The 14,636-nt window shown below is 35.6% G+C and overlaps 1 protein-coding gene across 1 annotated transcript in view; it reads left to right on the top strand.

Moving 5' to 3' along the window:
• LOC106466404 (elongation of very long chain fatty acids protein AAEL008004-like) overlaps window positions 1–14,636 on the top strand; it is a 56,105-nt gene that overhangs the window by 33,721 nt on the left and 7,748 nt on the right. Inside the window, exons 5-7 of the mRNA XM_013926691.2 lie at window positions 630–686; window positions 983–1,088; window positions 3,542–3,678. Of these exons, the coding sequence (XP_013782145.2) occupies window positions 630–686; window positions 983–1,088; window positions 3,542–3,678 (300 nt within the window). The remainder of the gene's footprint in view (window positions 1–629; window positions 687–982; window positions 1,089–3,541; window positions 3,679–14,636) is intronic.

A 14,636-nucleotide genomic window follows, 5' to 3' on the forward strand; every position in this document is an offset into this window, starting at 1 on the left:
CAACTAGTCATAACCACCCACTGCCAACTCTTGGACTACTCTTTTACCAACGAATAATTGGATTGACCGTCACATTATAACGCCTCCACGGCTGAAAGGGCGAGCATGTTTGGTGGGGCGGGGATTCGAACCCGCGACCCACAGATTGTGAGTCGAGCTTTATGAGCCCTTAGATTTACTGCTAAAGCACCGGGTAGAGGGCAGTTTAGATTAAATAAGTTTGTTTTTCTAGGCAAAAGGAACCCAAAAGATGGGTTCACTAGACACTAACTTAAGAACATTATCTATAGTTAACTGTATTTTTTCATCAATACAGTTGGTAGAACTTGACTAGTGTAGTCCCTTATTAGAAGTGTTTACATGAAACATACCGCTTGATTATTACCGCCTTTTTTTATCAACAGTTTTTAAATGTAACTTTAACAGTTCATGAAAAGCTGTCTGATACTATCGTACACCTCTTGCTTTTCTTTCATTGAATGACAGTTCGAAACATTGTTGTGGCAGTATGATATTTTATTAACTGTCTTATATGTGCCTTTCCAGTTCGTGCATCCAGAATGTCTAACTATCTTAAGATATATTTTCAATATCATATTGTATTAATTCTTTTATATGTGTCTCTCCAGTTCGTTAACCTCGGCTGGTATTACCTCTTATTGAAGATTTTTGAATTTACAGACACAGTAAGTGCGTTTTTCTAACTTAGAAGTTTATTAAATTAGCCAATTTTAGCTCCATATTCCAGTGATGAAAAACTATTTCCCATGCTTTGCGGTGTTTTGACTTGGTTACAATAATCTAAAACTAATTTTATTCTTCTCGTTTGAATTTTCAAAGATATTATTATAAAATGAATCTAGAATACACAATGTATTATCTTAATTTATTTTTACTATGATATTTCCAAAATACGTGAATACGTTCAGTGTGCGTATTTAACTATATACATCATAACTACATTTTTTAATTCTGCGTTTAGATTTTCTTCATCTTAAGGAAGAAATTCAGCCACGTTTCCGCCCTGCACGTGGTACATCATTCTTCTGTTGCCTGGGCTATCTGGATTGGCATGAAGTTTGGTGCTGGTAAGCTGGAGTCTGTACACGTCAGTAAACATATCAGGTCATTTCGTATCTGATAGTTTTTTATAGATACAGGTAATGTGTTGTAAGTTTCTGCCGCGAAAATGTTTACCAGGAATTGGATCTACAATGTATTTTCTGCTCAATTCTATCGTTCTATTTTGACAATTGGTATACATATGATTAACTATATAAAGTGCATTAGATCTCATGGTAGAATCCCATGAAATTGGTTAGATATTTATATATTTTTTCATATTGGTATATAACACGATGTTTATATCCATCTAGTGTTAGTTTCTTATTAAGCTGTTTTCATTTAAATGGATATAAAAGTAATACAAAATTACAATTTGTAGCAAACTGGAGCTTTATCTCATCATTTTGTATATATTTACATGGTTCAAATGAGGTCCAACAATCAACAGAATACTCTCATCTAATTTTGTTTTACAATTACGTAAACGATAGAGAAAATTAATTTTTAAAAGTATCATTAGGCAGCATTTTCGATGGCTAACACAAGTTAACCAAAACGTTATTGAATGAAAATTGTACCTGCAAAATATTAGTCCGCGGGATGTGGAAATCTGTCTTACTACATAAAAATAGTTGTTTTTGTCTCTTTTTACGCACGTCTAAGAAAGGAAAACTGTTATTTTATTTAATGACTAGCGAAAGTACCCAGCTTCTCTCGGGTTATTAGGTTGATTTATTCTAGATGACTATGTCAGTGTGTGTATTCTGAATCTATTTTAGCATAAAAGTATAATCTATATACTTTTGTTGCCACTTTTCGGGATGTTCCCTGTTTATAAAGGTAACCTTCCCTCTAATTTGTCCTCAGATTTTAAACTTAAATAATAAAAACAAATAACAAAAAACTCTAATTAACGGAGCCTCTAAGTTAAAAAACAACAAACATTTTTCCAATTTCGTACTTTATACATTTCATTTTATACTTTCAGCACAACAATACTAGGTTATACTTTTATTGCTAAGCGGCATGATATAAAAGCCATTGTTAGAACCCATTGTTACCAAAACACACTGGTTTTTTCTATATATATTAGAAGTTGTAATATATATGGAACCACTTCTTTTCTATGTGGATTTTTGCAGAGGCGCATGCACGCATGCACGTGCGTGTCAGTCTGTAAAACCAAAACTGCCCCCCAGTGTCACAGTGGTATGTCTGCGGATTTATACTGATAGAAACCGGGTTTCGATACCCGTGGTGGGCAGAGCACAGATAGCCCTTTACGTAGCTTTGTGTTTAATAACAAACAAACGTAACCAAAATTAAAATGCCATTGATAAATTAAAAATTCATACTGAATGTTATTAAGAAAAACTATAGTCATTATTAGATAGCTAAGAAGGTGTCACTAATACACCAAAAAATTAGTAGAGATATTGTTAAAAGGAACAGTATAATTACTGTTTTGGAAAAAGAAAAACTGTCACTGTTACACAAAAAGTCGAATCTACTATTGTTGAGAGAAATAATATTCCCTGACTTGGCAACTAAGAAGATATTGTTGGTATACCGAAAAGTTCCTACCGATGCTGTTGATTATTCTTGATTTGATAGTACCTCAGAGAATTTAAATTTCTTTCATGTATTACTACCTTGGTAACAATAGTCACACTTCTTTTCTATGTGGTTTTTAGCTAGTTTGCCTCATAAAAAGATGCGCACGCGTATGCGTGCACGCACGTGCGTGTCTGTCTGACTGTCTGTGATTTCTATTTGGTATCATTGATTTCTATTTGGCGATGTATGGTATCACTTCACTTCAATGTGTTTTTTCTCTAGGCATGCCTCATTATGCACGCAAGTAGATAAGTAATAATACCCAGGCGTACACCCTCAGGGTCCACTTAGTATGGGTACAAAATTTCAGGTTTCTATCTTCTTTCCTCTTGGCGCTATGGCAGTCACACTTCTTTTCTATGTGGTTTTTCGCTAGCTTGCTTCACAAAAAGATGCGCACACACGCATATGGATAAGAAATAATTCTCAGGTGCACATCCTCAGGGTCTACTTAGTATGGGTGCAAAATTTCAGGTCTCTAGATGCTTTCCTCTTGGAGCTATGGCGGTCACACACACACACATCTTTTTTATTATTATAGACGAATTTCAAAAATGACGAAAAGCAGTTTATTAAAACGTTGCTGTTAAATAAAACAACAGTATTTCTTTTCTGTATGCCCCCAGTGGCACAGCGTTGTGAGAAGAGCACAGATAGCCCATTGTATAGCTTTATGCTTAATTCCAAACAAACAAACTTTTCTGGAAGTATGTTTGTTTGTTTTTAAACACTCCTGTTTTTATGAGGACTTTAGTGGACAAAGTTAGGCTAAAAAAAGAATAACAGCAATAAAGATACAACTGGAAAATAAATTATTTCACTTAGATGACCAAAATTTGATCTTTTTTATCTGTGGCAGGTGGCCATAACGCTTTCTTTCCGTTCATCAATTGCTTTGTTCACATGATCATGTATGCCTACTACTGCTTAGCTGCAATCGGACCTCACATGAAGCCGTATTTGTGGTGGAAGAAGTATCTAACCATGTTGCAAATGGTATGTTGGATTGGTAGTCTTTCTTGATGTAAATGTATCTGAATAATTACATATTTGTTCTATACCATCGTTTTAAAGTAACTTATTTCCTCACGTTTCTTTACAGTTTTCGTTATAACTATTTAAAGATGTGGGTTTGTATATTCACATTTTTTAGCCTATTTAGAATTCGACTAAGTCTTAAGAAATGTATTAACTCCAAAGATAAAGATAACATTTGTCAATCTATTAAATAAACACACAATTCAGCATTGAATTAACAAAACTTATAAATATTTTTTAATGTCATTTGCTAATTAATAAATATCAGTAACACAATATATCATTTACCTGTAAGTCGGATGTGCGTATTAGCTCAGCGAATTATCAAGATTGTCATGTGTTATGTATACAAATACATCTCTTTCGTAAGCAGCTACCATCTTATTCTTCGAATGAGTTTAACTATGCATCAGACCTTTCGGCTATTACCATACAGTGTGCAAAAAATATAACTCTATTTTATTACGCAATATATCAAAGTTTTATAAAGCTTTTGGAGTCACATTATAATGGTAGGAAATACTAAAACTTGTCGTGCTCATTCCTTTCTCTTTTCAGTGTTTATTTATATGTCGTATTGTATTTTCATTGCTACTTTCATGTCTCGAGTTTTTATGACCCTCACTAGAATATTAAGTTTAGAAAGTTAATATTACAACTAAAGAATATGCTTTAACGTCAGTATGACAGTAGGGCATAGAGAAACGTATTGTAATCAGAATAATCGCTGTAGATGGTTATCAGTTTAATAGTGATAACTACTGCCCATCACCATAACTTATATTGTACCGAGCTTTTGCGAAGGACAACGAAGACAACTTTAGATCATACATCTTGACCGAATTTCCACGTAATTTCTACTTTACGTGGATTTGGGTTTCAAGACCCCGTTTAAAGGCCAAGGGCCAAAAATCTACTAGAACTGCATTACAAAACTTCACAGTTATGATTACAATTTTATGAACCAGCTCTTTCGTGCAAACGAGTTGAGTTCGAGTTATGGTGAATTTTCACCAACTTCAAATCATTGTTTATTATTTTGTTAATTGTACCAAGAGATATATGCTCCTCCCCACCTCCAGTGGTTTAGCGGCAAGTTTCACGACTTATAATACTAAAATTCTGGTTTCGACACCTGTGGTGGAAAGATAACAGAAAAACCCACTTGTAGTTTTGTGGTTATTAAAAAAACAAACAAAACCAAGAGATATGTCCAACTTCATCACAATGACTTTCGAGTCAGAAGATTCTCTTTCCTAAACGTAAGCTCTACTCTGTGGAAGAAAGAGTTACTACAGACTGGTTAGGGTGTGATTTATGAGCCTTTGTTGTCTTAAACGTTCTACTGTACGAGTTATTCCGCTTCCTTGAAAAACACTGAAGGCTCTCTTCTTAGAACTATTTAGCTTTTTGGTTCCATATCGCTTAACAACTTTACTATAGAAATAATCTTCCTCGGGAAAGGCTGTGATATATTACTTTAGCCCTGCTGTAAGTCTGCTTGTGTCGGTATTGCATTTCCAAATGGGCAGAGCTTCGTAATGATTCAATTATCAAATTGCTAAACATATCGGTCGTGGCGCATCTGCATAGATACGCCACTGTATTAGCATGTGCTTATAATTTTTACAAAGTGCGATTAACTCTCTATGTAAAGTTTGACTTATAATATCTCGGAGTTTATAACAGGTGATTATACCAAACAAAGTGGTAAGATGTGTTAGCTGGTACACTTAGGAAACATTATACCTATTTCGTATCACAATTTCAAATGTTTTGATATCGAACTAAATGCTACTTTAAATTCAGTAGTTAAATAAATGCCGATATGTATCCAATTTATGATATTTGCCAACAAGATTGATACACACACACACACAGTTTCTTTCTTAATACAAATATGTTTCAATATTGTTACGACAGTGGAAGTCACGTGAAACTGCTGACGCATGTGTGACTGAGTTTCTCGAATTATCGGGGAAGTCCGCGAATTTTGGAGATGCGTCTTCATTAGTATATAAGCCTGGCAGAGAAAAGCCAGGGGATGATAAAGCGAACAGTAGTTACGGTAAGTTTGGGGTAATTTACGATTCTGTTTCGAGCTAGTGTGTGTTTTGCACTCGTAGAGAGCGAAGTTATCAAGATTGTGAATCGCTATGATTTATAGCGTGTATTATAAAAGTTGTTAAGTTTAAAGTGACGAGAAACGTACAGATTGTGAAACTTCTGTGTACTAAAAGTTTGTATCGAGAAAAAATAAACTGAAGTTGTATCACAGAAGTTCTTCGGAAAGAATTTCTATCGGAAATTAAGAAACAAGCAGATACGTAACGATATAAACAATAATATAATTTACAATAACAGTATTACAAATAGTTATTACAAATAATGATTTATATACTAAAGTTTTACAAACTTACAAGCAATATAAAGTGTTCTTTCTGGTTTGGAACTTCCTTGATGTCTTATCGAGGGTTCATGATGAATGAATTAATTTCGAGTTGATGTAGATACAATTCACTTAATAGGGAGCTAGCTAGCTCTGTAGTTCTCGCTGCTCACAAGTCGATTACAGGTCGAGTTTCTTTTACCGCTGAAGATATATAATATCTTCGTAAAAGTAATAATGTCTGATGCGAATTCACTGAAAATGAATGACTTGTAATGTTCGAAATTTGTAAACGTTCCTGGTCAATATATCTGAAATTCCCGATTAATAAGCGTTAATCACAGTTATAGTTCACGAAGTTTATACCACACCAATTAAAGCAATCAGTAATAGATACTGTTTTTGGCGCGTCGCGTTGGTTATATTTATGGACGTGTAGAGAGTTTCTCGAAAATTCAGATTACGTAACAATACAAAGCTACATTACCGTTTACGTATATACATATATTGTTGATTCTTACACTCGAGAATCTTCTACAACTTTACAGAAGAGGCGGGAGTTTCGCAATACATATTTAACAGTATACGTTATGGACGTTTCTAAATATAAATTTGATTTTAAATAAACATCGATATTAAAATAAATATAAAATAATAAATCCGTCACAACTCCTTCCTTAGAGAATAAAAAACTGGTGTTAGACAATATTTAACTAAGATATCATATATATACATACATATACATTGACAACAATACATTAAATATAATACATTATTCAAATGATTACAAAACTTCAATAATCATGACAGTATACAACACAATCAATACAAATAACCTTATGATCATAAAATTACACAGCACGTGGGAGTGCATCAGCACAAATTTTATCAATCTCTTTGACATAGATTATCCTCAAATCATATTCTTGTGATGACAAACTCCAGTTTAACAGTATTCTGTTTTTGCTCTTCATTTGGTTCAAAAATGTTAACGGGTTATGAGCAGTGTAAATGACAATAGGTTTTTGTGATGCAGATACATACACATTGAAATGTTCTAAAGCTAACACTATAGCCAATGTTTCTTTTTCTACAGTAGCGTAATTTTTTTTGTGACGATTAAACTTTTTAGAAAAATAACAAACGGGATGTTCAATACGAAAGGCTTATCAAACTCAGGTGCCATCAATTCAGGGTAAGTGCATAAAAAAAAATTTGACCTTTTCAAAAGCAGATTGAGATGTTTCAGACCATTTGAACTTTGTTTTTTTTTTCAAAAGGTTTGTTAATGGTACAGTGATGTCAGCAAATTTTTTACAAAACTTTCTGTAATAACCAGCCATTCCCAAAAATTTCAATCACTTTTCATATTGGTAGGAGTTGGATAATTTACACTACAATCAACTTTGGTTTGACCTACTTGGCCATGACCTACTACGTGATCTAAGTAAACAACTTTGGCTTTACATAAGTAATTTTTTGCCAAATTTGCAGTGAGATTGGCTTTCTTAAGCCTCTCACATGTGTCACTGGAAATCATAATATCATCAACATAAATTCCAACATCTGATAGATTGTTGAGGCATTGATTTATCATTCGCTGAAAAGTTGCTTGAGAATTTTTCATCCAAAAAGGCATTACATTGTACTGCTATAACCCATCAGGAGTAACCAAAGTAGAGATTTCTTTTGCCTTCAGTAGGTCACACTTTGTGATATATCTGGCTTTTATAATTTTATCAATACAATTCTCTATTCTTGGAATAGGATAGGAATCTATCTTTGTTAAAGCATTTACTTTGCAAAAGTCTGTATGGAATCTAACCGAACCATCAGATTTAGGGACCAGTACAAAAAAGTGAAGACCAATCACTTTTACTTGGCTTTATAATGCCGTTTACCAAAATATAAGATATTTTTTACGCATTTTATCGGCCTTGATTGGATCCATGCGATAGGGATATTGTTTCACAGGAGAAGCGTCACCTATATCTACATCATGAACAGCGATATTGGTTTGATTAGGAACGTCCGAAAATATACATTCGCATTCAGTCAATAAACTAGCAAGTTGATTTTTCTATTCAAGAGGTAAGTGCTCGAGTTTTGAATCAAGATTGCTCAGAATTTCAGAATTACCCAGTTTGATCTTGCATTCGTCTCCAATATTTTCAAACTTACAGGTGTCTGATTCAAAGCAAGTGTCATCAGTATCAGGAGAACACTCAACGGCTAAAATCTTTTCGGTTGCATCTCGTATGTGGTAGGGCTTCAACATATTAATATGACACAGCTGGGTAGCCTTTCGACGATCAGATGTTTTTAAAACATGTCCCTATCGTTAACTTTTCGAACAACCTCATATGACCTAGCTTTGAGTGGATGTCCCATAGTGGGTAACAATACTAAGACCATGTCATCAGGATGGAACTTGTGCTCTTCAGCCTTGCAGTCATAAACATTTTTCATTTTAACTTGGGATGATTTCAAATTTTCTCGAGACAATTCACAAACACGTAAGAGTCTAGACCGAAACTTGGAAACGTAATTCAACAAATGCATTTCTTTCGGATCATCGTCCAACCATTATTTCTTCAGCAACTTCAAAGGACCAGGCACTGAATGACCAAACACCAGCTTAAACCGGCTAAACCCTAACGACTCCTGAACTGATTCACAAACAGCAAATAATAATAAATTAACTCCTTCATCCCAATCTTTCTCGTTATCGAGACAGTAAGTCCGCATCATATTTTCCAATGTAGAATAGAATATCTCAAGAGCATCTTGCGATTCTGGATGATACGCACTAGATTTGATCTGTTTAGCACCGAGCTGATAAACAACTTGTTGAAACAATCCTGATCAGACAGAACTTCTTTGGGCAAGCCAACAAAAGTAAAGAAGTTGTTCAAAGCCTTGGAAATCTTGGGGGCTAAAATATTTCTCAAAGGGATAGCTTCAGGGAATTGAGTGGATGCGCACATGATAGTCAACAAATATTGATTCTCTGATCGAGTTTTTGGTAAAGGCCCAACACAATCAACAGTCACACGACTGAAGAGTTCCTCGAAAGCTTGGATAGGTTGAAAAGGAGCAACAGGAATTTTCTGGTTAAGTTTTACTACCATCTGACAGGTTACACAAGTTTTACAAAACTGACAAACATCTTGCCTAATTTTTGGCCAAAAGAAATGTCTCATAATTTTGCCACATGTCTTGTTGACACTTAAATGACCTCCCACTGGAAGGAAGTTTATGGGCAACTTTCAATATTTCAGAATGATATGTTTTGGAAACAATGATTTGGTAAACTACAGCCCAGTCCTCTGAAACTGGCATATCTGGTGGTCTCCATTTCCTCATAAGCACACCGTTTTTGAAAAAAATGCCATTTAGAATTTTCTCCAGTTCATCTTTTGGGAGTCCATATTTAAATAGTGAAGAGATTTGCGGATCCTTTTTTTGCTCAGCGATCAGTTTGCCTTTAGTAAATGGAATTTCACCAAGTGAATAAGATCCCTCACATCGTCAGTAGGACAATCAACCACAAGATCCCCGTCGGATCCAAAAAATGTCTAAGGCAAATCTATAATATTGTCCTTTGAATCCATGTCTGTCATTTATTTTTTACTTAATTTCTTAAGTCTGATCTCGAGTCACACCACACGAGGGAAACACATCGGGATTCTCCTCAATGTCATCATCATCTTTCTTAGATAAAACAGTGACCGGCTCACTAACCATTTTGGGTTCGGCAACAACTTTTCTCCCAGTCAAACCCTTTCCTAACAATAATGATACACTCTTAATTGGCAGAGTAGGTCTTACTCCAACTACAACTGGTCCCGAAACCAGGTCTGATGCTAAATAAATGTTGAAAAGAGGAACATTAACAAAGCCACACTCAATATGCTGAGCAATAACAGACTCACCAGTGACAGAACTCGAATCTAAAGGCAATATACCTTCTAACAAGAATCACTGAGTCGCCCCAGTATCATGTAGAATACGTATGGGTATGAGATGACCAGTGTCATTTGTCAAAGACACAGAACCAACAGACAGGAAAGGTCTAAATTCCTCTCTGATTACATCAGCCTTTATATCAGTGATCAAGCCAACAACATCGGGTGATTTGGTGAAACTACGTCCATATGTGGATACAAACGCACTGGGTGTTGCCTCCTTTTCTTTTTTAAACATCAACAATCGGACATAACACGACCAGGTTTTTACCAAAATGGTATACATGCGTTGATTGTTTAAAAGAATTTTTATCCTGACTGTCAGAAGATTTCGAACTAGAGGAGCTGGATTTTTTAGAAGATTCCTCAACTTTAGTGGATTGAACAGATACAGGTTATTGTTGAGATGGTAAGAATTTCTTTTATGAAAAGTGGTTTTATATGTTAAAGTGTAATAATCGGAAACAGCAGCTGCTTCCTGCAGTGTTTCAACTTTCTTTTCATCTAAGTAAGTTTTGAGGTTGTCAAGTGCACAACTTTTAAATTCCCAATTAGACATAATTGTCTTAATTTGTCGAAACTGTTGTCAATATGCATAAAATGACATCATCGATCAAAATAAATCTCTTTTTTGAGGGCAAATTCCATATAAATTTGATTATCTTGTTTGTGATAACTGCTAAACATTTGGCGATAAGCCTCTGCTACTAATTCGTATGCTTTGAGAATAGCAGCTTTAACCTTATCATAATTAGTACAATCTTCTAAAGAGAGAGCAGCATGAGCTTCTTGTGCTTTACCCGTTAAGACACTCTGTAATAATAATGAAAAATTTTCGGTGGGCCATTCTATGGTTTGGGCAATCTTCTCAAAATGTTGGAAATATTTATCAACTTAATTTTCATTAAATTCTGGTACTTTAAGATTTCGATTAAGTTCAAAGTTGTCATTTTGCCTTGGTCAATTGGAATTGAGTCTAATTTCCATTTCTTTCAGTCTAATTTCTTTTTTAGTTTCAGTGCGAGCTTTTCCGGCCGCGAGACATTTATCTTCTCTTTCACCTTCGATACGAGCCTGTTCTTTTTCAGCTTCGATACGAGCTTGTTTGGCCTTGAGGCGTTTATTTTCTCTTTGAAAATACATGCAGTTCGAGTTGTTTGAGTTTTAGCTTGATTTCTAGCTTATCTTTATCACTAAAACCCGATTGGCTAGTAGAGACACTAGAGTATATCTCTAATGTTTCCTCAGGCAACAAATCATCATCGACTAGTATTTCGATAATACGCTTTTTAGCTCATTTTTTCTCATTGATCTCTTAACTTCTAGTTCTAAAACTTTGTCAATTTCGAGCAATTCGTTTTTTTATACTTCTAGTTGTTCGAGGGAGGGTGATTCAAGAAAATCTTGATAATGAGACATGATCAAGTCTTGTTGGCACTGATAGATATAAATTGAATTATGATTGCAATTTTAATTTAGATTGAAGTTTGTCTCTAATTTATATCTCGGACATGAGATGTATTGTTATGTATTACAATTTCGAATTTTGAAATGAAAGACAAGAGGGAAAGCAGGTACTCAATAGCACCCACCGTCAAATCGTCGGCTACTCTTTACCATCCAATAGTGGAATTGACCATTACATTATAACGTTCTCAAGTCTGAAAAGACGACGAGCATGTTCAGTGATGGGTTTCGATCTCGCGAGCTGCAGATTGCAAGTCAAGTGCCATAACACTACGCTGTGCTAAGCCGATTCTTTTTGGATGATGTAAAGATTATAACCTAATAGTGGTAGTCTGGAAACATTATTTCTAAACTACAGCTGAGTGAAACTTGTTTAAACTAATCAAAACGAATAAATACTTTAGACCATTCAGCTTATTGTAGTTATTGTGAACGGAGCAATTAAGTTGGCGTCAGGGAGACCTGTTTAAACATTCATGGAAGGCTGAATGATGTGAAATTACTTGTAATCATTTTCAGTATTTACATCATTGAGTAAGTGTGTGTATCTATTTAGGAGATGTTTTACTTTTCATTAGCTCGCAATTTTATTTAATAATGACGGCGCATAAGTGACTCTGACGTCACACCAGTAGAAGAATCACTAAGCTCTGACTGTAGTCAGTGATGAGCAATACGGATCACCATATTTGTTGTCCTAATATTATTTCAAGATCACTTCAAATAACTATATTCATTTGTCAGTGAAAATTGCTCTGAAGATTTTGCTGGTGCTAGACCACATGTGTACTAACTTCCTAATATAGTTGTCTTGTTTAGTACATTACACAGACTTGTTTGTAACAGATCTATCACTTGATAAAACATTAGCACAAGCAGAGGCGTCGCTAGGCGTGCCCAGATTATACTTCACAGTACCCCGAATCCCCAGCTGATGTCTTGAAAAGTCAGAATAGAAAACATGATCAACATCATACTGAAACGCCGAAAATTCTCGTGCCCCAAATCTTTCAAGTACCTTGCGACGGCTGTGAGTACAAGTAACTTTAATATTAATAGTGCAGGTTTGAATAGTTTGTATTGCATTAGAATTCAAAAGTACATGTTTAATTAATTTATCTCCCATTGTGTACATCGTAAGATCAAGACTATTGTAATCACTTTCTCTAAAAAGAACCTGCGACCTGCAGATTGCAAGTCGAGCGCCCAACTACCTGGTCATTTCAGGCAAAGACGAACGAATGAATTTTAAAAGGCAATCAGATAACTTTCAGAAAGTGGTTCTTCGTTCTTCAAGAGTCAAAAACAATCGCCTTTTTTTCCCCTGAAAATTACCATTAGGTTTAACACGCTATGAAATGTCTAGAAAAGACCACACAAAGAATATTTCAGTTGTCTTACTGATGCAGCATTATATCTATCGCAGGCAGAAATGACGCCAAAATAAGCTTTTAATATTAATCTCACTATCGAAAATAAACTTTTCAAGCTTTCCATTGAGTATACACGAGTAATATATATATATATAAATAATTTACATTTTTAGAGAAAAATTACCTTTAAAAACTATGATAATAATTTATTTACTTGGCGACGTTTCGAGCAAACGCCCTTTTTCAAGCCAGAAACAGGACCGTCGATTAATGACAATTACATGAACGTTTTGAAATGAAACAATACATGGAACAGAATGTAACGCGAGATAGAACAACTACTGCTCTTCCTTTGTCAGCTTGTTTAGTTACAATGTCGTCGCGGGAACAAAGATTATGTAAAGCTGTTTCTTCATTTGTAGTGAGGTTTCTAACAGGTGTGGCAGTTGTGAAATCCAAGTTGTAAATTTCCTTTCGACATTTCTCTACGTAGTAGTGGAGAGGAAAAAAATGTCCCAGGTAGGGAATCCACTTGTTGGTTGGTTTCTGTTGTTGGTAGATGGTTTAGATGTTTCCTTTCTTGACTGATCTGTACACTGAGTGGTCATAAGTAAATAGACACCTAATTTTTCGTCACTTAACTGATTTATGCTAACTAATTTGTATTCACAGAGCACTATATAAATGAAAATGGCCGCACACTAATTATCTTGTGCTACAACATGCCTGGAACTCAAGGTTTTCTCGAATTGGCAGATGGTGGAATAAGTCAGCGGCTTTCGACAGTCAACAGATTCATCGTGCAGTTCAGGAAACAGGACAAGGAAACAACTGAGCAGCGTCCCGGTCGTCCTGGTCCATCGGAGAGGACAAAAAGAGGAGCATCGAAATGGATCCCAGATTAACGACTGCAGAAGTCGCCAAAGTTGGTGGGATGAGCCCAAAATCTGTTCAACAGATTCTCCACAGATTGGGTTATCGTTGCAGAGCAGCTAGACGAAAGCCTTTATTAATCTGAATATGTTGGCAGGTCCGAAAGAAGTGGGCAAGTGATATGATGACCAAGCCTCTGGACTTTTGGAAGACCGTATTGTTCTCAGACGAATCAAGATTCGCTCAATTTTCGGACAGTGGAAGGATATAGGTCTGGAGAATGCCTCACCAAGAGTTTTGGCTCAACAGATTGCAGCCAACTGTGAAGCATGGTGGTTTCAGCGTGATGGTTTGGGGAGCTGTTTGGGTTGGTGGGAGATCGAGCTTAGATGAGTGCGTTGGCAACATACATTTTGCGAAATACGTCGAAATATTGGAGGAAGGACTCTTGCCACTTTATTCCTCGGGTTTCATGGACAAGAACACAACGTTGTTCCAGGAAGATGGAGCACCGTGTCACACTGCTAGAAACACCCAAAAGTGGCAGGAAGAAAATGGTATCTAGAAGTTGCGCTGGCCGAGCCAATCTCCTGACATGAACCCCATCGAAAACCCCTGGGCCATACTCGACCGGAAAGGTCAAGAAACAACAACAATAAAAAAACAACTTCGAGGAGCGATCTACGTCAAGTTTTGAAGCAAGAATGGGCGAAAATCCCACAATCTAAAATTGATGAGATGATTCTCATGATGCCCCAAAAGAATCAACGAACTCCACGAAGTGAAAGGAAGTATCTACTAGATATTAATTAAATTATAAATATATCAATTCATGTGAATATGACT

This window comes from Limulus polyphemus, unplaced genomic scaffold (genome assembly GCF_000517525.1).
Source record: "Limulus polyphemus unplaced genomic scaffold, Limulus_polyphemus-2.1.2 Scaffold2249, whole genome shotgun sequence".
Taxonomy (NCBI): domain Eukaryota; kingdom Metazoa; phylum Arthropoda; class Merostomata; order Xiphosura; family Limulidae; genus Limulus; species Limulus polyphemus.